The sequence below is a fragment of the Mesoplodon bidens genome (assembly GCF_964165515.1).
Source record: "Mesoplodon bidens genome assembly, chromosome: 19".
NCBI lineage: Eukaryota > Metazoa > Chordata > Mammalia > Artiodactyla > Ziphiidae > Mesoplodon > Mesoplodon bidens.
The window spans coordinates 52,510,472-52,534,226 of record NC_138179.1 but is presented as its reverse complement, the minus strand read 5'-3'; the positions used below and the strand labels follow the sequence as shown (position 1 = coordinate 52,534,226).

Sequence of the window (23,755 nt, the reverse complement as noted above, 5' to 3'; positions counted from 1 at the left end):
CATCTTTGAGTTCAAGGTGCTCACTCTGGCCCTGAGGAAAAAAGATGGATCAGGAGACACTTCATTTTCTATGGCTTTGGGTCTAGGATTTCAAAAAGTCTCCCTCATCCAATAACTTTAGGGCCTTTCATTAAAAAGATGTGGTGGGGAAGCCAGAATGGAGGGGAGACAAAAACCATAGCACTTTCACCTTCTCGCTCTGGACTCCATCGCCCTGCCCTACCTAATCCAGATTGCTGCTAGACTTTTCCACTGCCTCCCGCTTCTGGCTGATGGATGCAGAGGATACATGTACCTCATCTCATAAATGTATCTTATGTACTGATATTTTCTCCTAACTCCTTGGGCAGCCCAATCCCAAGGGACTATCTCCATACATGGTACAGCCTGCACCCTAAGCACTGCACACCGCAGCCCTGCCCTGCGCCCCCCCCCACCCAATCAGCCAAACCCGATCACTGAGGAGGTGGCATTGATTGGCAGACAGCCACCATCACTGCACCTCCCCCTGCATGCTGCCCCGACCCTGTGTGATCAGCTTCCTGCCCCATATTGCAGCTGTTGCATGTCCACCGTCAGCCCAGGCTGAACCCACAGGTTCATTTACTGCATGCTGACACTGCACGCTGCAGCCCCAATTCCCCACTGCAGGCTCCCTTCCCCCACTGCAAACCCCTCATCACCACCACTCCACTCTGCATCCCATGCGTTTCTCATCCCCTTGATTCCAGGGGGTCCCAAGAGAGTCACTCTCCCCTCCCCCATGCATTGCAAACCCCAATACCCCCTAAAAGAAGTGGCTCCAACAGAGCTGAGGATGCAGGTGGCTGAGACTAAGAAGACCAAGGGCAGCCCGATTCAGATAGGCTGGTGGTCAGAACCCCGACTTTGACAAGTGATTCAGTACAAACTGGGCAACTGGTAGAACAGCTCCCCTTAACGCACACACATACACATCCACACACACACACACACACACACCTCTCCAAGAGCAGACCGTGGAGACAGGGCCCCGCCCTGGGAGCCGTGGGAAGGCTATGGCCTTGGTAAGGTTATGGTAAAAACTGAGCTAATGACAGCAGGTGAACCAGAGGGGTCGGGTCGGGGGGGTGCTGGGGTAATTAGGGCTCTGCCTGGCGCTGGGAGATCCTGAGATGAAAGGATCTGGCGTCACTGGGTTGGTTTTATGTCCATGAATGCAGGTGTGTGTGTGTGCATGAGGGGTGGGGCTGGCATGATGGAGTCCTCTCCTTTGGGGAAGGGGATCCATCTTTACACAGCACACCCTCCTCCTTAGACTGGCCCTGTACATTTGGATTGGGGGGGGCAAACATGGGCGGAAAAACCACCTCTGTGAAGCTGAGAGTTGATGGGGTAGGGCAAGCCTTACCCCCTCCCCAGCTCGGCAAGAGGACCAGATTGTTGAGGAAATGACTGGTGACGGTGAATAGAAAAAGCCTATACTGGAGGAGGGTGACATTTGAAAGAGGAGGCAGTGGATCAGGTAATGATGTTAGAAATGAGCCTGCAAGGGAGGTAATGGGGAAGCATACCTCCAAAAGGATTAAAAACACAGGATGATTGAAGTTAAAAGGACCTCAGGGGTAACCGTGCACAATCGTCGAATTTTAAGGTTGAGGAAGCTCTACCTACAGCGGTGGTGATTTGTTCAAGGTCACACAGTGAGTTACTGGCAGAGAAGGGACCCGAACTCAAAACAGACTCTAAACCTCCTGGGGTTTGGTATTTAGACCCCCCCCCACTCCTAAGGTGCAGGCGGCTCGCCGATAAGCCCTTCTCCATCCCCGTGGTGCATCTCCCCCAACCCTGCAATTCTTCCAGCAAGGGAAGGCTATTTTCTAAATGACATCTCTTCCAAAATATGTCACCAAGTACCACTCCCGCCGGAGACGCCTGGAGTGGGGCGGGCAAGTGCGGGCGGGGCGGGGGCAGAGGCGGCCGAGGGGCGGCTGGCCGGGGTCCCGGGGCGCGGCGGGGGGCGGGGGGCGGGAAGCGGGGGCTGGCGGCAGCGGCGGCGGCGGCGGCTAGGCGGCCTGCAGGGAGCAGCCGAGAGCCGGCCGGGCGCGCAGAGCCCGAGCCCCAGCCAGAGCGGGGCGGGGGAGGGAGGAGCCAAGAGCGGCCGCCGCCTCTGCCGGAGGAGCCGCGGGGCCGCCACACTCGCCCCCCGCCCCCCCGCGCTCACTCGCACTCACACCCGGGCGCAGGAGGCGGGCGGCCCGGGCCCCACCGGCCCCCCATGGACGCCCCCGGCACGGGGCGCTGAGACCCCCGCGTCGCTGCCCAGCCCTGTCCAGCGCGCCACGCCGAGGTAAGGGGGAGGGAGCGAGGGGGCATTAATATGCAAATGCATCGCGATTGATTATGCAAAGCCGCGGGGCTCTCTGGCCAGCTCCCAGGCGGGCTGGGGGCGCCTGAGGGGTACCCGCTGCCAGCCTCAGCTTTCCCGGACGCCCCGGTGACCCTGTCACTGGCCGGGAGCTTGCAACTTACGCCCTGGGGAAGAGAGGCGTTGCTGGGAGGTCGGTGGGCCCCGGGGTTCGCCGGCGGAGATGGCGTCCGGGCCTCCCCCTCGAGGGCCCGCCCGGCCTCTGTCCGGCCCGTCCGCTGCGCATTCCCGGGCCCGGCCCCGCTGCCGGCCGCCGGAGCTCCCCCACGCCGCGCCGCGGTTTGTTTACGGTGCGCCGGAGGCCTGCCCCCCCAGCTCCCACCCCTAGCCTCCCAGGCCGAGGCCGAGTGGCCTTTGCAAAGCTGCCTCCAGCTGCGGAGGGCGGTAGGAGTGGGGTGGGGGGTGGGCTTGCACTGGCCCCGGGAGGAGGAAGTCCCCCCCGCCTTCACCCGCCTCCCCAATTGAACATGGCTCTCTGGTTGCAACACTCCTAATTGCAAAAACGCGACTAGTTGTGGGGGGGTGTGCGGGGCGGGGGGTGTATCTGAGGGTTCCTAGATGATTAGGGGAGTTGCAGGCTAGGGCGGTTAGGGAAGAGAGGGAGGAATGGACCCGTGTTGTGTGTGCCACCCGCTTCCCTCCCCTTGCAACGTGTCTCTGGTGCCCCTTCTCTGCCTGGGGCCTTCCCTAGTCCAGTGTGAAGGAAAAGCCTGCGGGGTGGGGGATGATAGGGGCAATGGAGAGAGCCACGCGTTTCCAGGGGTGGAGGTCGCAGAAGGAAAGTCAGTGAGATGGGAGCCCACCTCTCAGTGCTGGCTCTGGCCCCAGGAGGGGGAAGGGATGAAGGGGGCTGTTGTCCAAGATGAGGGGGGAAGCAAACATGACATGCAGACACACAGATAGGCCCACATAGACAGCCACATGCACACCCAGGGACACCCAGGCGGATTCAAGGACAGGAGCTGCTGGACACACCCACATGGGGACAAGGGAAGAGGCTGGCTGCCGCTGCACAGGGGAGCTCAGAGGGGTGAGACACACCCACGGGAGACCAAGAGCAGGGAGACCAACTCATGCACATACCCATGCACAGGGTCGCACGGACATGCTGTCACCCACACAGAAAAAGTCACTATCGCACGCCTGCATGAACACAGAGCAATTGCACACAGCCGCACATTACAAAAGACCCTGTCACTCACAGGCACACACGTGCTCGCATGAGCCCAGTCACACAGGCATCATCTCCTTGCCGTAACAGTCGCTGTCACTCAGTCAAACGCAAATGCAGTTACACATCAACACACGGATACAACTTAGCAACAAGTATTTTCCTGGACTCTTACTGTGGCTCTCTGGGGTTCTGTAGACCACAAAACCCCTGCTCCCATAATGGTGTAATGCATGCATTCACGATAATATTTTCCGTCTCTTTCGCTTGTCATACCCCCCCTCCCCCAGATGGTGAGCTCCTTGAGACCTGGGAGAATCCCTGGAATTGCTCTGGATCCCACCCAGAGCCTAGCATGGGAAGTACTCTGTAAACACTTGTTAATTGATTGACTGTGGGAACTCTGGACACAGGTACACTCATTTGCACACAGTCCCAGGGACTCAGGTGCAGACGGCACTTACAGGGCTCAGGACCACACAGTCACAGGTCTACAATTCTGGATGCACACAGTGTAGCTGTGCAGTCAGGCACACCCCTAGATGCACATACAGTCTTAGACTTTGCCCCTCAAGCTTCCTCCTGTCTTCTTTTTTGAGGGACAGAGAACTCAGAGCAAAGAGAGTAGGGGGTCGGGGAGTTCTAAGGGCTGAGCCATGGACCTGAAGCAGTCAGTGTTCAGTGACTTCAGGAGCTGGGATGATCCTGGCTGCTGGGGGGAGGGGGGTCTTGGGGAGACCTGGCTCCTAGGAAGCAGCCTCTATCCCCACTTCAAAAGCAAATTAGGAACCTAGCCGCCCCTGCTGGGGTTGTTTGAGCCCTTCCTGGGGATGCTTACGGGCCCCCCGCTGAGTTCCTGCCTCCCACCGTGAGTCTGGCCCCTTTACCCACCTCTGCCCTCCTGTCTAAACTTGGAAGCCTCCCGTAGGAGGCAGTATGTTGGTGAGTGTCTGGGTGAGTGATGTGTATTTTTGACTTGGAATTTCGCTCCAACGCTCTGTCTGCGCTGTGTCTCCTCCCTCCTCGTTTCTCTGCTGGTCTGTAACTCTCACCTGTCCCTGACCCCATCGACCCCTGTTCTGGTCTCCGTTTCTGCCACAGCCTCCTTTCTCAGAGCTGGGAACCGGTGGTGATGTTCTTCATTCTTCTCCAGTTGTTAGTACTCAAACCCCGCCCCTCGGCCCGCCTGCCCTGCCTCTGGGGTCAGCGGGAGGTTGGGGTGGGGGGCAGGGGGCTCAGCTGGCTGCTCAGGACATCCTGCGCTTCCTCAGTGCTGCAGCTGCGGCCAGCGAGTTTGGGGGGCTGGGAGTGGGGGGGAGAAGGAAAGGGGGTCGGCCACTGCCCATGCTGACCTCTCAGGCTGGCAGGCTCAGCCAGGGGACACCAGCTGGGTGGAAGGCCTGGGTGTGCAGGCCATGGCTAGCTAGCTCCCAAACAGGCCGGTGAGGGGGCTCCCTCCACACTGACCCGCTGGAAAATAATCGCCCCCCAGGGGCAGTGGCAGGAGTTGGCAGGACCCGGCTGAGCTGGGTCTTTGGCAGGACTCACAGTGGCCTTTCTCCACACCCCTGGCAGCTGAGACCCACCTCAGAGACGCCCAACAGCTGTGCCTGCTTTGCCCAGCCTCAGAGCCTGGTTCTGAGGGTACAGCTGCCCAGACTTTGTGTGGGGCTGTGTGAGGCCCTCTCCCATGGGCTGGCCCTCCGGCCCAGAGTGGCAAGTCTTCCAGAGAGGGAGTTTGAGCAGGGGGCATCTACCATTTCTGGCCATGCTCCCCTCTAGCTGTGGCCTAGACCATGGATGAGGAGGCACTGGTAGGGATTCTACCATAGAGAATCCATGGCTGCTACTGAAAGGGAAACTGAGGCTGGGTCACAGGGAACACATAGCTGGATGAAAGAACAAGATATTGTTCCTCTAGCAGGTGATATGCTGTAATGGTTAAAAGCAGGGATATATATTGAGGATGTTAATACCTACCTCATTCAGCTTTTTGAGGATTAGAGGAGCCAGAATATGTAAAATGCTTTAACAAGTACCTGGTGCATAACAAGCACTGTATGTGTTAGCTGTTACAACGAGGAAGTCTGTAGGTCACTTCTTGGAGAAGCTTGGTGGAGAACTGGATCTCCTAGACATCACAGGAATGGGATGGGGATGGGGGGTGGTAGGGATAGTGGGTCCCTAATCTCCAGCCTCCTCATCCTCTATGTCCCCTCTCTCTCCCCCATGAGTTTGTGCAGCCTGGAGCCCCTCTGCCTTGCCCTCCTCTGATCCTCACCTTTTAGCTCCTTCTTAAAAGGAGCTCTTGATATCTCATCCTGGGACACACCTCCCCAGTTAGGGGCAAATGCATGAATGTTTGGGCATCACTGCATCTCTGGTTAGGACAAGTCTGAGCACTGGGAATGGGGGAGAGAAAAAACAAGGAAAGCAGGCTCTCTCCGTACCCCCGCTCCTTTCTTATGAGTAGAGTATGGCACCCTTCCTCTCTCCTGGGGACCCAGCATCTCAGCTACCGACCATTGATCAATCAACCAGGACCCAGCCCGGGCTGACAGATTCCCCACCCCTGCATGGAGGGGGGATTAGTGTGGAGGATGGTGGCAGTGAATGAGGAGGGTGTTAGGCGTGGCACCTCGAGATCCAGGGTCTGTCCTGGGTTGCCACCTTTCCTCTGTGCGTCTGGTGATAAGCCTACTCCAGAGGCTCTCCCAGATCCCTTTTATGTAGCTCCCCCAGGACAGTGGTGGGGATATGCCTTGTGGTGGGCCACTGGGGCGCCTCTGGAGTAGGGAGCTAATCTCAACCCTGGTTCTCATGGCTGTAAAGGTGCTTGGGGGACTTTTGTGCCTCTTGGGGAGGGAGGCAAGTGTGACCATGGTGGGAAGAGCGCTGGCTGGGAGTTGGAGGCTGGGTTTTCACCATTTGCCAGTTGCTGACTCTGGGCCTAGGTTTTCATAATCTGGAGACAATGATGCCCACCTCACGCAGAGTGAAGGTAAATAACATACTGTGGGGTGACACCTGTGGTCAGTCGCTATTGCATCCTGGCACGGCAGACAACGCCTGTGGATTCTCCTCTCTTCCCAAGGCCTGGAACGCTCCAGGGTGCGGATACACACGCTGGTTGGAACCAGAGACAGTTCTCAGTCTCTCACAGAGGCATCTGGGGCTGGTGGAGGGAGGGGAGCATGTGGTTTTCAGGCATATGGTGTTGCCTGCCTTCCTCCCTGGCAGGCCGAGGCTGGGGCACCAAAGGGGACCTCCCCCTTGCATGCCGTTGTGTGAGGTGGTCCAGAGGGAGGGGTCAGAAGTTCTCTGGGTAGACAAGGGGAGCAACATGGAACTTACTGGTGCCCAGAAAATGCTATCCTTGGTCCCCTGCTTTGGAGGTGGGCACCCAGCACTGGGGACTGGGGTTAAAGGTTAGGGCCAAAAGCACAGCACACCTCCAGCAGTGGCAAAGAGCAGCGTAATTGGACCCAGCCCCCAGCCCTCGTCTTCCTCCTCTCTTACTCTTGTCAGGAAGACATGAGCTCTTGGCTCCTAGAGCCTTAGCTGCCTGTTTCATTTTCTCTTTTACCCAGGCTCGTGGGGCGTGGGCGAGGGAAGGGGAACGGGACCTGAGGCTTTGGTGGCTATCAGCGTCTTTGTACACATCAGTGAGTGGGTGTGTTGTGCGCGCAATCCATGTATGCGTGTTTTGTGCATGTGTGGGCTGGGGAGGGCTCTGAATATCTGCTGGAATGGGAACCCAGAACCCGAGGCTCTGCGCATGCGGGGTGAGTGTGTGTGTCTGCACGTGTCCGTGTGTGTGCGGGAGACTCAGCTGCATTTACTTGCTCTCTCTTGCCTGCTCTCTCTCCCTTGCTCACTCGTATGCGTTCTCCTCCCTCTCTCTCTCCCTCTCTCTCTCCCTCTCTCTCTCTCTCTCTCTCTCTCCCTCCCCCTCTCCCTCTCTCCCTCCCTCCCTCCCTCCCTCTCCCTCTCCCTCCCTCCCTCTCCCTCCCTCCCTCTCCCTCCCTCCCTCCCTCCCTCCCTCTCTCCCTCCCTCCCTCTCTCCCTCTCTCCCTCTCTCCCTCTCTCCCTCTCTCTCTCTCTCTCTCTCTCTCTCTCTCTCTCTCTCTCACACACACACACACAATTTTCAATCTCTCTCTCTCTCCCCTCTCCTCCTCCCTCTCTCTCTCCCCATTGCCTCCCTCCCTCTCCCGGCTTCTCTCTCCCCCCTTCTCTCTTCGTCCCTCTCCCCTGCCTCCCCGCCTCGGCCAGTTCTGCTTGGGTGGGGGCTATCTCCCGCCTCTCTGGGGTGCCTGGGAGAACATCCCTGCTTTTCTTTTCCCCTCCACCATTCCCTTCCCTCCTGGGCGTGCTCCCCAGGGCTTGCAGACTCCTCTCTGCAGCCTCCTCCTTGGAAGAGGGGAGTGGGAAAGGGAGGACCCCAAGCCCTGTGCCCCTGATGCCATCTGCAGTGAGCGCCTTGGCCCTGTGACATTCATGCCTCCAGCCTTCAGCTGCCCCACCTCCCAGCTCCGATTACCCGCTGGCTGCTGGGGGGAGGGCAGGGAGAGTATGCCCAGCTTGTGGGTGCTCCTAACTCTGCCTTCTTGGCTATTTGGATCTCCCCGTCCATTTCTGGGGGGAGCTGGGGCAGGGGGCACGAAGTTCTGTGGGTGGACAGGGAAGGGGCTGAGCTCTTGAGCATGGATGTGGGCACAACCATCGTCAGTAGGCGTGGGGGTGTGTGGAGGTGAGCCCTAGACGTGGGCGCCCACCTTAATGCCTGACACTGGAGCTGGCCTGGGGCGGGAGGAGGGACAGGAGAGCAGCAGGTGGGTGAGGTTACGGTGGGGTTGGGCGGGAAGCACAGTCTTTGATGTTAAGACTGGGCATCTGGCCCAAGTCAAGGCTACTGTTTATGTCTTTCTGTCTGTGACCTGCAGGGGGGAATTTCCTGTTATATTCTTTTGGAGGAGAGGATCCTTTTGTTTAAGTAACCTATCTCCCCCTTATATTATATCCCCCAACCCCATCTCCCATCCTCGAGCCTCCAAGGCCCCACAGTGGCTAGGAGATCAGACGTAAGGGTCACTGCCCTTAAGCTCCAGAATCCCATCTCATGGGGGCCCAGCGAGCGCCCACCGGAGAGTGCCGCCTCACCCCCTGCCCCCCCGCCCCCCCCCGCCGCGCTTGCCAAGCTGGTGCCTCTGTCTGTGTACTCCTCTGCCATGTCACACCTGCCAAGTAGTACCTCCCTCCCCGCCCTCACTCCTCCTCTCTCTCCTGGCACTAGGATAACAGGGAGATGGGTGGGGCCGTCCCCTCCAGTCCACACCTGAGAATAGAACGGGGGGGGGATCTGGGAGAGGGGGAAGGGGTCCCGGCCCCGAGAGGCATCTCTCCTCAACCCGGGTGCCTGTGTCGCTGCCACAGCCTCCAGCACCTCCAGACTCCCCGGGGCTGTCGGTGTTTGTGGCTGTCCACGGGAGCCCACGCTGGCACAGGCGGCAGTGTCTGCACACAGATGCCTGTGTGTGCCTGTGCATGCCCGTGTGTGTGTGTGTGTGTGTGTGTGTGTGTGTGTGTGTGTGTTTGGGCTACAGTGGCCACCTGGCCACCCTTCTTGGCCCCCATGGTGTGGAGTCAGGGCGTCAGTGCCAGATAATTGGGAGTGGGGGAGAAGTACCTCCCCCCACCCTAGCAGCAGGCAAAGGGGAAGGGGAGAGGGAGGTGTGAATCTCCCCACAGCACTATTAATAGCCCACATGCCAGGCCACCAAGAACCAGCTGTCACCGTGGAAACCATTTCTCTTCTCCCCTCCCCCCGGCCTCCATGAGGTGGGACTTAGGCGGGGCGTGAAGCACCCCCCCCCATCTTGCTTTGTTACCTTTCTGCCTTTGTCTCTCCTTCCCTTCCCGGCCCTCTTTTCTCCCTCACCCTGCTCTCTCCACTCCCATCTCCTTGCGCCTTTCTTCCACTCCCTTGACTCCACTGCCATCCCCGCCTCCACCCCCACCCCTGCCCATCTCTTTGTTCTTGCGTCTCCTCATCCGTCCTCCCCTCTTCCCCCATCGTCCCTTTCACCTCTCTGCTTCTTCTCTTTCTCCCATTTTCTCAGCCCCCCTCTCTATATGTGCGTCTCTCCCTCTGTGGTTGACAAGGAGGAGGGCTGGGCTTTCCTTAGACCATTAAGGACAAAGTTCACGGGCCCTGACAGGTGGGGCCAAAGCCAAGAGCAGACACTCAGGAGAGTGGTGGGTACAGAATTGGGGGCTGGATTCTGAGGCAGAGAGTCCCCTCTGGCAGCCCTAGGAGTCCTTCCGGGGAGTCCCTTGGGTCCACAGGACTGCGGAGTGGGACAGTCCAGCAGCGGGAACATGGCATGGTGCCCATGGATGCCGCATTGGCCTCTTGTCTCAGTCCCCCCATTGCAGAAGCACTTAAGCTTAATGAAATGCTTCCCCCTCCGCAGGCACCTTGCCCACACTGCCACCAGGCATCTCTTATCTGACAAAGAGGGAGTGGGTGGCCAGGCCAGCCAACAGGTGGGCCTTGCCTGCCGGCTGTCCAGCCTAGTCTCAGAGCCCCATAGCTCCAGCCCTCTGCCTCTTGGGGGGATGCTGAGCCTCTTCCTCTGCAGGGAATGTGCCAGGCAGGCACTGGGGGAATTGAGCAGGACTCCAGGAGGAGGGGAGAGAGGCTGCCCATCAGCATGGGTATCTCTGCCCCGCCCCGCTGGCCCACTGACTTTTCTCTGCCCGCAGCTAACACACGCTCGTGTGCTATGTGCCTCCCCGCATGCTGGGTCCTCTGCCTGCCCTGTCGCCTCAGAGGCCCAGGTATGTCCCCAGAGAGACGACAAGGACTCCCCAGGGGTTCCAGCCTCTTGCTAGGTGCCAGGCAAGGGTGCCCTAAGCAGTGAGGGCAGGACCTTGCTTCTCTGCCCACCACCAGGGGCTCAGTGGAGCCTGGGCGGCATCAGGCACCGTTCGGCTCAGCATAGAGGTGGGGCAAAGTGGGGGGCCTCCTCCCTCCACCCCCCACAGCAGGCACGTGCAAGCCCTTGGCAGTGCCCAGCCACATTTGGAGTTAAGGCCAGACTGGGTTGGGGGAAGGGAAAATAAACATGGTGGCTTAGGTTGGCACTGCCCCAGGTGTGCCCTGTAGCAACTGGCAGTGGCAGGAGTCGGGGGGAGGGGTCCTCCAGAGCTATGGCCTGGGGCAGGAGCTGCCCAGGCCATGCGCTGCCATCGGTGCTCCCTGCCTGGTCTGGCCCGTAGCCGCTGATACCCATTCCCACACACCCCGGTTCCCTTCACCTGCCTCCGGGGCCTGCTCGCAGGGCTGCCCCTCTCTCAGCATGCCCACTCCTGTGCCCGCCTCCTCCCCTCCCTGGGGGCACTCGGGCCTCAGGCTGGCGAGTGGATTTTTCCAGCTTCTGTAAACAAGTGGTGGCAGTATGCCAGGTGGGCAGGAGACGGGCGGGGGCAGCACCGCAGCCAGGGTGTGCCAAGCACCGAGGCACAGTCTTGGGGGGAGGGGGAGACAGGGAGACACCCAGACCCAGAGAGAGAGAGAGAGAGAGACATTCAGATGCAGACAGACGGACCCAAGGAAGCTTCACTGGGCACAGATAGAAGTGGAAACAGAGGCGACAGAAAATAGCCCTCTATTGTCCAGCCCAAGGCCCAGGCCTGCCTCGGCCCCCAGGCCCTCACTGCTCTGGCTGAGAGCAGCAGGCCCCTATGCCCGGGCTCTGGGCATCCCCACCCACTCCTTCTCCCCCCATCTCCACCCCTTAGGGCTGGCTACGCCATTATAAATTTATAACAGGAATTTCTCCGCAAGCCAAGAAAAACTTGACCTACTTTCTTGACGGCTCCCTGGGCTAAGGCTCCCTGCTCGCACCCCTCCACCCCATGTCTCCTGTCCAGCCCCAGTGCCCATTTCTGGTCTGCGGGGGCAAAGAAAGCGGAGTAGGCCACCCTTCAGTACTACTGCCCTGCTCCCCAGGATGGGGACTTGCCTGAGTGCAGAGGCCCTGTCCCGTGGTCCAGCCCTGTCCTACCCTGCCCAATGGCCTGACTTATCTCTCCTTTCCCCTCCCACCCTGGCTCCTTATCAGTTTCTGGGGGTGGGGCCGGGGGGCCCAGGGGCAAGGGCTCCCGTACAGCAGCCACTCGATGGAGGTTGTGTGCGGAGAGCTGCACCTTTTGTCCCCTCTCACGTGCCCACACCTGCCTTGTGTGTGCAGACACGGAGCCTCGGGTCTGCAGTCTGGGGTCAGCGGAGCAGCGTGGGGGGAATGGTTGGCCCAGGTTGGCACTGCCCTGGCCCCCAGGTAGCAGGACAAGGCAAGCATTGGAGGCAGGCTGCTTACTAGCTGTGCCAACTCGAGTGAGTGATCAAGCTTTCTGAGGCTTTGTTTCCTCACCTGTGCAGTTCTGATACCGGAGGGCCTATATTCTCTATTCCATTAACGCGGGTTAGTTTCCTTTCCCCTCCTCTTGCCGTCCTGGTGGGTGGCAGCTCAGCGAAACCAACGGGGAAGTCTGGTCCTCAGACTGCGAAGTGTGATTCGGGACCTTGTATGGGAAGCTCCTTGGGGGGCCGGGACTGGGGAGTCGTAACTGAGCCAGCAGCCGGGGAGGTTGTCTCCCTCCTATTTGCAATGTCCCTCTCCATGAAGGCACCCATGTGGGCATTCAGGATCCCTGCGTGCTGCCCCCACAAACCATACTTCCTTCACCAGTACCCCCCATGCCTGGGCTGAAGCTGCTATCTCTGGTGGCCTCTTGCCCTGTAACACTGATGAGTTTTAGGGAAACTGGGGGGTGGTAACAATAGCTGATGGTTAATAGACCCATATTGAGTGCCAGGCACTTGACTGAATGTGAGGAACTGAGACAAGGTACAGGGATGACCTCATTCTTTCCCTCCATCCCTTTCCATGTCTGGGGATCAGGATGTGGATCTCCAGTCTTGCCTGCTGTCTGTTGATCTGAAGGGTTGTCCCGGTCCTCTCCCTGTGCCTGCCCTCCATGACTACCACCATCTCGTTATGAGCCCCAAAATGTTGGCACCAAAGGAATCCTATTCACCTAGCCCCACCATGGCGCCACCTTATCCCTGCCTCTTTCCTCTCTCTGCAGGGACCTCCGGACAGGACAAGATTCCGAAGCTACTCCCCCAGCCCAGGACCCCCCCACAGACCCGGCTTCCCCCCCAACCCCACTACCTGCCACTCCCTGGCCCCTCTCACCGCCCGCCCCCCTTGGGGCGCAGGGCATGGTGTGAAAGGCCAAGTGCTGAGGCGGGCACCATGGGTGCTGGGCCCTAGGGCCTGGGTGGCGGGGGGTGGGCGGCCTGTGGGCGTGCCGGGGGGGCCAGTGTGCCCACCCCAGTCTCTTGGCGTGCTGGAGGGCATCCTGGATGGAATTAAAGTGAATGGAACAGAAGCCAAGCAAGGTGGAGTGTGGGTCAGACCCAGAGGAGAACAGGTAATGGGTCTGGCAACTAGGTCATGCCAACTCCTAGGCAACAGGAAGGGTCACCTGGCTGGGCCCGAGAGAGTGGAGCTTTAAGCACCTCTGGGGGGACGGGCATGAGGCCAACAAGCCTGCTGCCTACCTTTGCCCAGGAGATGAGGTCATGTTCCCATGCGGCAAGGAATTAGGCACCCCAATGGAAAGATGCCCATTTTGAAAGGGGAGGTGATGCAGAGCAGAGTAATTACAGGCAGCAGGCACGTGGCCCCTCCCTTGACAGTGCTGGGGGTCTCAAATGCCCCCCAGTGTCCCCTCAGCCACCCTCACCTGAGCATGTGGAATCCAAGCCTTGCCATTTCCCTCCTCTCCCTACCAGCTTGTTCACTTCTGACCACCAGCGTGTGGTCCAGAAGCCATGGTGCATGTGACATGACATTTCAGGGCACGTGCACCAGTAGCTGTTGGTCACAGCTCACGCTTATATTTGGAACCTATTGGGAGCCTCACAAGCTCTTCCTTGTTCATGGGCAAGGGCGGGCATTGCCATGGGGCTCCTCCCAGGAAGTGAAAGTGAATGCCAGCTATGAAGGTTTTGCTCCCACGTGGAGGAGGCATCAGCCCTGCACACACAACTGGGGATGAGTTACCTATGATCTGCATTGTGCTTCAGGAGCCCAGAGGGTCTCTGCTTCTCCCGTCGGCTCCAAGTGGCACAGAGCTCAGTCTCAGTTGGCGTGGTGCCCTGGGAGCTGGGTACAGCCTGTGCCTATGGCCAGAGAGAGGGTGGGGGAGGGGGTGCTCTGGGGAGTAGTGTGGCCGTTGCCTAGGAGACCAGATCCTGAGCCAGGAGGCCGGAGGCCTGGCCCGGCAAAGCCCTGGGGCCCAAGACTGGGTCCCTGGAGGGGTAGAGGAAGTGGATGGGGCTGGCAGCTGGGTAGGGCAGTGGGGGTATTCCCCCCCCACGCCAATCCCCACCCCAGGGGGCTCTGGAAAAGATTTAGCCTGTCATTGCGTAGCTCTCACTTACAGCCTCTGTACCTCCCTGCCCAGACTTCTGTGGATCTGGGAAAGTCTGCTGCTAACTCTGAGAAAGGCGGGAATGCCAGTTCCTGGTCCCCTAGGACTGCAGCCCCTCCCCTGTCTGCCTCCCCTCCCCCATGTCCCTGCGCCACCTTGTGGCTGTTCCTGGGACTGCACCCAGAGGCTGTGAGTCTAGTTAATTGCTGAAGACGGCCAGCTCAACTGGGGCCTAGGTGGCCTGGGAGTTCCCCCCACACCCACCCCTCCAGAGGCAGGAGGGAGATCCGACCCTCGAACTGTTGTAGACATCAGACAGGGGTAATCCCCAGGGCGTGTGGAACACAGAGTTGTCTGTGGCTGTGACCCTGGCCAAGGTCACTGTGTCAGTGTGTTGGGAGCCGCATCAGGCCCCAGGCGGGTGTGGGGTGGGGGGAGGACCCTGCAACATGCCACACACAGGGTGGGTGTGGGAGGTTATACAATCCGTGCATGCATGTAGAAAGCTTATGTAACCTGTGTGTGCCGAGGTTATGTAACATGTATGTGGAGAGGCTGGCAACATATGTGTGCAGTGGCTGAGGGTTATAATACCTTGCTTGGAGGGGCCCAGCGTCCTTGTCCTGGCTCTGACTCCAGCCACAGTGTCACCAGGCATAAGGGGGGCCTAGGTTTGCTGCTCTGTTAAAGGGAGGCCATGGACTGGGCGGCTCTGGGAGTCCCATCCTTTTTTCATATTCTTGGGTCTAGGTTCTAGTGGTCCACTGTGGTTATTTATTTTATTTTTATTTTTATTTTTTAATTTTTGGCTGGTGTTGGGTCTTCGTTGCTGCACGTGGGCTTTCTCTAGTTGTGGCGAGCGGGGGCTACTCTTCGTCGCGGTGCGTGGACTTCTCATTGCGGTGGCTTCTCTTGTTGCAGAGCACGGGCTCTAGGCGTGCGGGCTTCAGTAGTTGTAGCACGCGGGCTCAGTAGTTGCAGCATGTGGGCTCAGTAGCTGTGGCAGGCACGCGGGCTTCCGTAGTTGTGGCTCGCGGGCTCTAGAGCGCAGGCTCAGTAGTTGTGGTGCACGGGCTTAGTTGCTCCACGGCATGTGAGATCTTCCCGGACCAGAGCTCGAACCCGTGTCCCCTGCGTTGGCAGGCGGACTTCTAACCACTGCACCACCAGGGAAGTCCCACTGTGGTTATTTAGCGTGTGTGTATGACCTGGAAATCAAGTCACATGTTCACTGGGGGGAGGGGCATGGTATTATTAGGTGCCCGTCTAGAGGGTTGTGTAACATGTGGGCATATCCTAGAGGTCATATAACACATTTGAGAAAGCCTTGAAAGTTGCATAGATATAGATAGTAGAGCCTGCTGCTTATTTACCGTGCTTGGGTTTATACTGAAGGCAGCATAGTTGTTCGTGCGTGCTGGTCTTATGTTGCACATATTTGTGTGTATTCTAAAGGTTATATAGCTTTAAGCACGTCCTAAAGATTCTTTCTGCGTATGTGTCATGTACTGAAGGCTTAAATATGTGGCTATCTTATAGATTATGGGCGTGCTCGTGTGTGTGTGTGTGTGTGTATGTTGGGGCCCTAGAACATGCTTGTGCCCCAGCCAAGCCCTTTATCTCTCTCCCCAAAGCTTCCAGATAGCTGGACCCTTCTCAGTTTTGTCAGTTGACCTGGGGGTGGGAGGTAGGATGAGGACACAAGAAGGAGGGAGTCAGGCCTGGGGGATGACTTCAGCCTATTGGATGAGAAGGGGGGCTGCCCAAGGACTGCTCTCTGATTCGGCCCACTTTGCCCCCATCCAGTGCCAGGTCACCAGATGGAAAGCGAAAAAGAAAGAACGGCCAATGTTCCCTGAAACCCAGCATGTCAGGTGAGCCTGGCTGCGTGTTCCCTTCCTTCCCACCCTCAACCCGACAGAGCCAGGCCCGGACACTTCCAGGGCCTGCGCCTATACCAGCAGTTCCTGTGTCCCATGGGGAGAACCTCCTGGAGAGTGTGGGATGGACTTGTCTGGGGTGAGAGGGGTCATGTGGGGCACGCTCCAGCCTTTGAGGATGGATTAGGTCAGGAAGGGCCTCTTCCCTTCCCCCATAACCCCCTTGCCCGAGGTCCCCAAGATGAGCTGCTCTGACATTTGCTTCTCCTTCTCCCGTATCCCCTGCCCTGGCATGCAGCAAGAGAAAAGCCCTGAATGGGGCAGTCAGAAGAACTGGAGTCTCCGTATTCTTAGGGAAGGGGATGGACAAGGTGACCTCTGATGTGTCTCCAGGATTATACCTGGAGACAGAGAACCCTTCAGGGAGGTTGGGCTAGGGGATGGGCCAGGACGGAAAAGCTGGGGGATGGAGAAAGTGTAGGAGCCTCTCTGCTGGGGACCCAAGCCATGCCTGCCTGCCTGCCTCCCTTCCTCCCTCCCAGGGTATATCCCTAGTTACCTGGACAAAGACGAGCAGTGTGTCGTGTGTGGGGACAAGGCAACCGGTTATCACTACCGCTGCATCACTTGTGAGGGCTGCAAGGTATGGACCAGCCAGCTCCTGCCCCTCCCCCACCACCTGAGCGCCGCTCCCCCCCGCCCCGCCGCCATCACATTCCCTTTAAGTCCCTCAGCACCTGGCACAACAGACAGCTCTATAAACATGTAAGCTAAAGCCCACCTGTTATATCCTCATTTCTCTTCTCTTATTCATTCATTCATTCGTTCATTCATTTGTTCATTCATAATCCCTGCTCTGCCACTCATAGGTAGGATGCCTAATCTCTCTGAGCCTCAGTTTCTTCATCTATAAAATGGGGACAAACATACTACCTACTTCATAGAGTTGCTAGAAGAATAAAATGAGATAATGCACATAGAGTACCTAAAACAGTGCCAAGTACAAAAGAAGCGCTCAGTCAATGTCTGCTTTCATCCATCCATTCAGTGTATTAAGTGTGAGATGTGCAGTATGTGCCCTTCCCTCAAGTTGCTCACAGCCTACCAGAGAAAGACTGACATCAGTTAAACAACATCAGTGTTTCTCAAAATGTAGTTCCTGGACCACCTGCAGTACTTGTTAAGTGCAGAGCCCAAGGCCTCATCCCAGTCCTACTCAATCAGAATGTTTTGTGGTGGAATCTGCCTTGGATTGCTTCCACTGCACCTGAAAGGGTGAGAACCAGTGCTGGGGGGCATGGCAGAGCCCAGAGAAGAGGATGGTAGAGTCTCCCTGGGCAGAGGGGGTCTATGACTTGGGGAGGCTTAATTAGATCTCACTTTGGACATTTCAGCCTACATGGTTTTCCCAGGATCATCACTTCCTGACAACGTAAGACCTTTCAAGAAACAGAAAGCTTTAAGAATTATGTCAGGGCTTCAGGTTCCTCTCTTTCCTGGTGTCAATCAGACCAAGACCACCAGGGATATAGAGTCCCCTAGCAGTGTTCCTGCAAGCAATGCCAGCAGTGTAATATAGAACAAGGAACCTCACCCTCAAGGACATCTGAGTCCCAGCAGGGCATCCCGAAAGGACAGGGATGCCTTCCCACTCCTAGAGAGCCTGATGTTGTAGGTCTAGCGTGAGGCCCAAGAGTCTGTTTCTTTTTTTTTTTTCTTCGGCACGCGGGCCTCTCACCACCGCGGCCTCTCCCGCTGCGGAGCACAGGCTCCGGACGTGCAGGCTCAGCGGCCATGGCTCACGGGCCCAGCTGCTCCGCGGCACATGGGATCCTCCCGGACCGGGGCACGAACCCGTGTCCCCTGCATCGGCAGGCGGACTCACAACAACTGTGCCACCAGGGAAGCCCGAGAGTCTGTATTTTTGATGGCTACCCAAGGTGATTTTAATTGCACCCTAAAATCTGAGAGCTCAGACCTTGTGTCTTATACCTCAGGTCCAGTTCTGAGTCTCTGCTGCCCATTTAGCCATATGACTTTGAGCAAAGTACTTAATCTCTCCAAGCTGCAGTTTCTTAGTCGGCAAAATGGAGATAATAACATTTCCTACCTCATGGGGTTGACATGAGTGTTAAATGTGATGATACAGGAAATAAAAGGCTTATAAGTGCCCGACACATAGTAAGTATGCAACAGACATCAGCTCTTCATATTATTACTGCCATCTTGAGTCTTGAGGTTTTTCCTTTAAAGCAAAGACTAAATTCTCTATATAAAATTGAAAATATTCTCTTCATGCTAGTAGGGTTCATACCCAATGCCTTTTCTTGACCTTTTGACCTCCCGCCCCCCATTTCATGAATTCCACCTGCATGGGCAACAGGCAGCATGTATGAGAATGGTTTTGGGGCCAGTGTTGTTTTTAGAGTCGTTTAACAAGATGGAAAATCAGGTATTAATTGGTGTCCAAAGCGGCTATTCCTTCAGGCCTCTTAGCACCTCACACCATCCCAGGCTCAAATCTCCTAACTGTGGTCACCATCCTTAACTCTGCCACCACCACTACCCATGTACCCCGGTCCCTAGGCAGCTGGGGGGCTGAGGATGTGTATTTCTAAGTCCTGGCAGAGCCCGGTGATGCTGGGCTTGCTGTGTCGAGAGGATGCCAGGTTCCCTCACTAGTTCCCCAGCCCGCCCCCCACCCCCACCCCAGAGAACTGCACGGTTGATTCATGAAGGGAGGATTGTGATCACAACATGCTCCGTCTCCCTGCCCTCCCCCACCTCCAGGGCTTCTTTCGCCGCACAATCCAGAAGAACCTCCACCCCACCTACTCGTGCAAATATGACAGCTGTTGTGTCATTGACAAGATCACCCGCAATCAGTGCCAGCTGTGCCGCTTCAAGAAGTGCATCGCTGTGGGCATGGCCATGGACTGTAAGGGGATGGGTTGGGGAAGCGGGCCAGGCAGCTGTGAGGGGGGGGGAGGTGCGTTCAGCCATGGCAGCTCCCTTCCAGGTACCCACAGGGCAGAGGGACAGTCTGGGTCAGGCTGGTGGCAGAATGAATGTTCAGAATCTTGGTCCCTGCTGCCCTCATCCCCGAAGAAAAGGAAACAGGATCCCTCTCTGGGCTCTGGGCATGGGCCCCAGTGCCTACCTGCCTTTCACCACTCCAGGGCCTTAGAGTTGCTGGGTAGAAATAAGTCCTGAGTACCCGCCCCAGAGCACGGTGTCTCTGACTACTAGAGAAGGCACCCCACTTCTGGGTGAGAGAGGGCACTTTTCATTAGCTAGGGATTGGATGGCACAGTCTTCTAGTAACTACTCTCACCAAAACCCTTTAGATCAGAACCTGGAATTCCTCTGGGTCAGCCCAAATTGGCATTGATGTGGTCCCAGTGATCATTCAGGATCCAGGTTGTGCCATCCGACTGCTAGGTGATTTGGGAAGTCACCTAGCCTCTCTTGGCCTACTGGGAAGAGTAGTTTCTGAGTGGGTTACGGAGTGTGCCATGCAAAGGGCATCGCATCTGTCTGTTGTTGACAGTGGTTCTAGATGATTCGAAGCGGGTGGCCAAACGCAAGCTGATTGAGCAGAACCGGGAGCGGCGACGGAAGGAGGAGATGATCCGATCACTGCAGCAGCGACCAGAGCCCACTCCCGAAGAGTGGGACCTGATCCACGTTGCCACGGAGGCCCATCGCAGCACAAATGCCCAGGGCAGCCATTGGAAACAGAGGCGGAAATTCCTGGTAAGGAGAGAGGGAGCGCGGGGGAGCGGCAGCCAGGTAGCCAGGAGAGGAGAGTGAACTCAGAGTCTTGCCTCCTCTAGAAAGCCACCTTAGTTTAGTCTGACCCAAGGCTGATAGTCTCCGCAACTTGACAGTGCTGATTCATACACCTGTGTATGTGTCGCTGCTATCAGGGTCCTGCCTTTTCCATCTGACTGGGAGCTCCATGAGGGCAGGGCCTTGCCCTCCTCATCGAATTTCCAGTGAACGGAGGTGAGCTCTCCTCTTTTTCCTGCCCACAGTGACTGGGAGGAAGGGTGAGGACACAGTCATGGAACAGTATTTGGGGGTACCTCTTGGTTGCTGGGCATTGTTTTAGGCCCTGGCAAAACTGAGTGCCAAGTAAATGGTCAGCTTGGGAGGAGATGGATAGTTGGTTGTGTATGGTGGGGAAGGCAGAAAACTCCTGGTGGAGTGTGTCAGCGTGTGGAACAGTACGCTCTTAGGAGCACCGGCTCTGAGACCAAGCACGTGTGTGTGTAACTTGTCGGGGATCAGACTGCCCGGGTTCAAATCCTGGTTCTACCACTTACTAGCCACATGACCTTGGGCTTATTACTTAGCTGCAGTCTGTCTCAGTTTCCTCATCTGTGGAATGATGATAAGTATAACATCAACTAATGGTGATAAGTCGTGGTGAGGAAGGATTAAATGAGATAGTATGTGTAAAACACATGGCTTAATGCCTAGTTACATGTTAAATATTCAGTAAATCTAGCTTCTATTGTTATGACATTACCTCTACTGCTATTATGATCCTTGTGATTATTAGCCAACTTGGAGCTCTGGCGCTGGTGTATTCTCTGCCCCAAGATGGGAGAAGCTTTAGGCCTGGGTTGGGACACAGCTGTCCCCGGGTGCTAGGGGCCCCGCCTCCCCAAGCTGCCTTGGAGCTCCCCCTGGTGGGCAGGGAGCCTCGGTGAGAGGTTGAAAGGGGTCTGCAGCCCCAGCTGACCCCCATCTCTCCCTCTAGCCGGATGACATTGGCCAGTCACCCATCGTCTCCATGCCGGACGGAGACAAGGTGGACCTTGAGGCCTTCAGCGAGTTTACCAAGATCATCACCCCGGCCATCACCCGCGTGGTGGACTTTGCCAAAAAACTGCCCATGTTCTCTGAGGTGAGTGGCAGATGGGAGGGGAGACACGTTACCACGCTGGAGGGAGACCTCGGGCTGCTCCCCAGGTCACCCAGTCCCAGCTTGTGCTCATCTGAAGCTCTCTGGATGGGGAGCAATTCCTGTAGGTCAACACACCCAACACACACACACGCACACACACGCACAGGGTGAGCTGATCCCTAAAGAACCAACAGGCTCCACGGGCCCAGCCTCCCCAGCCCGTCCCTTCCTGTCTACCCCGAAGTCTACGCAGCCATCCTGACTCTGGAAGTTCTCCTTACTTTAAAGAGCACTAACTCTGGGAACAGGCTGCCCTACGTGGCCTGACTCCCTGTACCTCCCTTTGCTCGTCTGCGGTGGGCGTGGAGGTACTGACGGGACCTAACTCAGAGGCATAGTTGGGAGGCTTAATGAAACAGGGCAGATCCATCGCACATTGCAAGCGAGCTGTTCAGAGCACACGTTCCTGGCCGGTGGTGGCCTTGCGGCTCCCAGGGGGCACCCGCGGGAGGGCGTGCTTTTGGGGAGGGGCCTGCTGAGCATCCCTGTGGTTCTGCAGCTGCCTTGCGAAGACCAGATCATCCTCCTGAAGGGGTGCTGCATGGAGATCATGTCCCTGCGGGCGGCTGTCCGCTATGACCCCGAGAGCGACACCCTGACACTGAGCGGGGAGATGGCTGTCAAGCGGGAGCAGCTCAAGAATGGCGGCCTGGGTGTCGTCTCCGATGCCATCTTTGAACTGGGCAAGTCACTCTCTGCCTTTAACTTGGATGACACGGAAGTGGCTCTGCTGCAGGCTGTGCTGCTAATGTCAACAGGTACCGAGGCCTGGCTGGGAGGGCTCGGGAGCTTCCAGGGGCCCAGAGTTTGGCTGGGCCCTGGGCCTGTCACGCTCCTTCTTTAACCCCATGGTCTCTCTGCTCCACAAAGCTACCTCTCTGTCCCCAGGCCCACCCTTGGTCCCCGGTCCCCTGCCCTGTCACCCGTCCGCCCTCCATTCTGATATCCAGGCCCATCTCTTACCTCCCGGTCCCTCCTCTACTCGTATCCTGGCTTCATTTGTTCTCTCGGCCCCCAGCTGCTCTCTGTCTCCCCCAGACCCCTTGGTTCCCCATCCCCTACTCTGTGCCCATCCACCTCCTCTCCCCCATCCCTCCTCTGTTCTCAGTCCCCCTTTCTTGCCCCCAACTCCCTCTGGATCGCTCTCCCCACCCCATCTCTCTGCCCGCGAGTCCTGCCCTGCCTCCAGGTCTCCTCTCTTTCCAGGCCCACCTCTTGCCCTCTGTCCCCTTTACCTGCCCCTCCACCCCCTGGCCCCCTCCCTCTGCCCTGCGGTTGCCCCTCCACTTGCCCAGAGCGTGTTTTTCTTCCCTCTCCCCCAGCCTCTCCGCCTCTGCCCCCCTCCGCCCACTCACCCGCCTGCCCCTCCTTCCCCGCAGACCGCTCGGGCCTGCTGTGTGTGGACAAGATCGAGAAGAGTCAGGAGGCGTACCTGCTGGCGTTCGAGCACTACGTCAACCACCGCAAACACAACATTCCGCACTTCTGGCCCAAGCTGCTGATGAAGGTGACTGACCTCCGCATGATCGGGGCCTGCCACGCCAGCCGCTTCCTCCACATGAAAGTCGAGTGCCCCACCGAACTCTTCCCCCCACTCTTCCTCGAGGTCTTTGAGGATCAGGAAGTCTAAAGCCTCAGGCGGCCAGAGGGTGTGCGGAGCTGGTGGGGAGGAGCCTGGAGAGAACGGGCAGAGCTGGGGGCTGAGGGAGACCCCCACACCTCTTCTCTCCTCCCTCTCGTCCTTGGATAGATTCAGCTCCCCCCACGCACACACACCCCCCGCATTGCCCCGTCCCTCCTCAGAACCTCCAGCCCTGGGGCAGGGCAAACAAATGAACTTGCTATGAAAAGGACAGTGTGGGAGGCGGGGGGGTCCGGGGCCGGGGGGGACCGTGTCCTGCAGTTCCCAGGACCCCGTCCTCCGAGAAGGTAGGAGAAGGGAGGGAGAGCTAAGAGGGGACAAGCCATCTTGACCGTAGGGGATGGAGGAATGTGGGATGGGGGAAGATGCCCTCAACTCACCCCCTACACACACGCAAGAGAGAGCCCCCCGCCCAGTCTCTTGGCCTAGGTTCCCCCTCCAGGCTAAGGGCCTCTCTGCTTCCCCAGATGCCTGGGTGCAAAGAAAGGCTTGGCTTGGCCCCTCCCCTGGAGGTTAAAAATTACAGTCATTCTAACTGCACTTTGGAAACCAGGCACGGAGAGAAGATAAATGAAGTACTAGACAGAGGAAAAAAAGAGAAAAAAAGAGAGAGCGAGCGATTGATAGAGAGATGATATTAAGTTATTAACTGAGGCTGGCCAGAGGGGAGGACCCCCCCCAACCCCCGAGCACTTTGAGAGCTGCCCCTCCTCCCCCCAAATCAGAGAGAACTGCCCCCCGCACCAGGTCCCCAGGGGTAGGGCTGCCGATCAGAGCTGTGAGTTAATACAACAGGGTCCTGGCCACCCCCCCTTGCCTTGCCCCCCCCGTGCCCCTTTGGCACCCCCGCGCCAGTACTCCCTCTGCTCTCTGCCACTCGTGCCCGCTGAGTTCCATCTACCTCTCATGCTGGATGCCAACTGGCCCCTCACCAGCCTGCCCTGCTGCCCGCACAGCTCCCCTTTCAAGTGCCCAGCCCCAGGGGCCTCTCCCTGTGCCCCCCACCAGCTCCTTCCGCATCGTGGCACCCACACAGGAAAAACTGTGGCTCAAGGTCCCGCCCTCCTCACATCCTGCAGTATTAGCTACGATCCAGATGCTGCTGCCCTGGGGTGGGGGGGTGTGCGTGAGCTTCTCCCAGAGCCTCCACCCCCTTAGGCTCCTGTTGCCA

General features: G+C 57.8%; 1 protein-coding gene across 2 annotated transcripts; it reads left to right on the top strand.

The window, feature by feature from the left end:
- The first annotated feature begins 2,099 nt into the window (after window positions 1-2,099).
- On the top strand, window positions 2,100-22,806 carry THRA (thyroid hormone receptor alpha). Of its 2 annotated transcripts, none has more exons than XM_081219130.1 (9): window positions 2,100-2,329; window positions 12,735-13,082; window positions 15,894-15,961; window positions 16,510-16,610; window positions 18,758-18,905; window positions 19,491-19,723; window positions 20,736-20,882; window positions 21,442-21,700; window positions 22,322-22,806. In XM_081219130.1, the coding sequence occupies exons 2-9, from the start codon at window positions 13,030-13,032 to the stop codon at window positions 22,570-22,572; spliced, it is 1,260 nt and encodes a 419-aa protein (XP_081075256.1). In that variant the 5' UTR covers window positions 2,100-2,329; window positions 12,735-13,029; the 3' UTR covers window positions 22,573-22,806. The 2 variants fall into 2 exon arrangements, with proteins under 2 accessions (XP_081075256.1, XP_081075257.1); XM_081219131.1 differs by having other exon boundaries at window positions 2,102-2,329; window positions 19,518-19,723.
- The last annotated feature ends 949 nt before the right edge of the window (window positions 22,807-23,755 follow it).

Bases quoted from the DNA above. Each gene is read 5' to 3' on its own strand.
- THRA (XM_081219130.1), top strand. From the start codon at position 13,030: ATGGAACAGAAGCCAAGCAAGGTGGAGTGTGGGTCAGACCCAGAGGAG. The intron at 16,611-18,757 runs GTATGGACCAGC...CCCCACCTCCAG, and splicing joins TCACTTGTGAGGGCTGCAAG to GGCTTCTTTCGCCGCACAAT. The intron at 18,906-19,490 runs GTAAGGGGATGG...TGCCATGCAAAG, and splicing joins TGTGGGCATGGCCATGGACT to GGCATCGCATCTGTCTGTTG.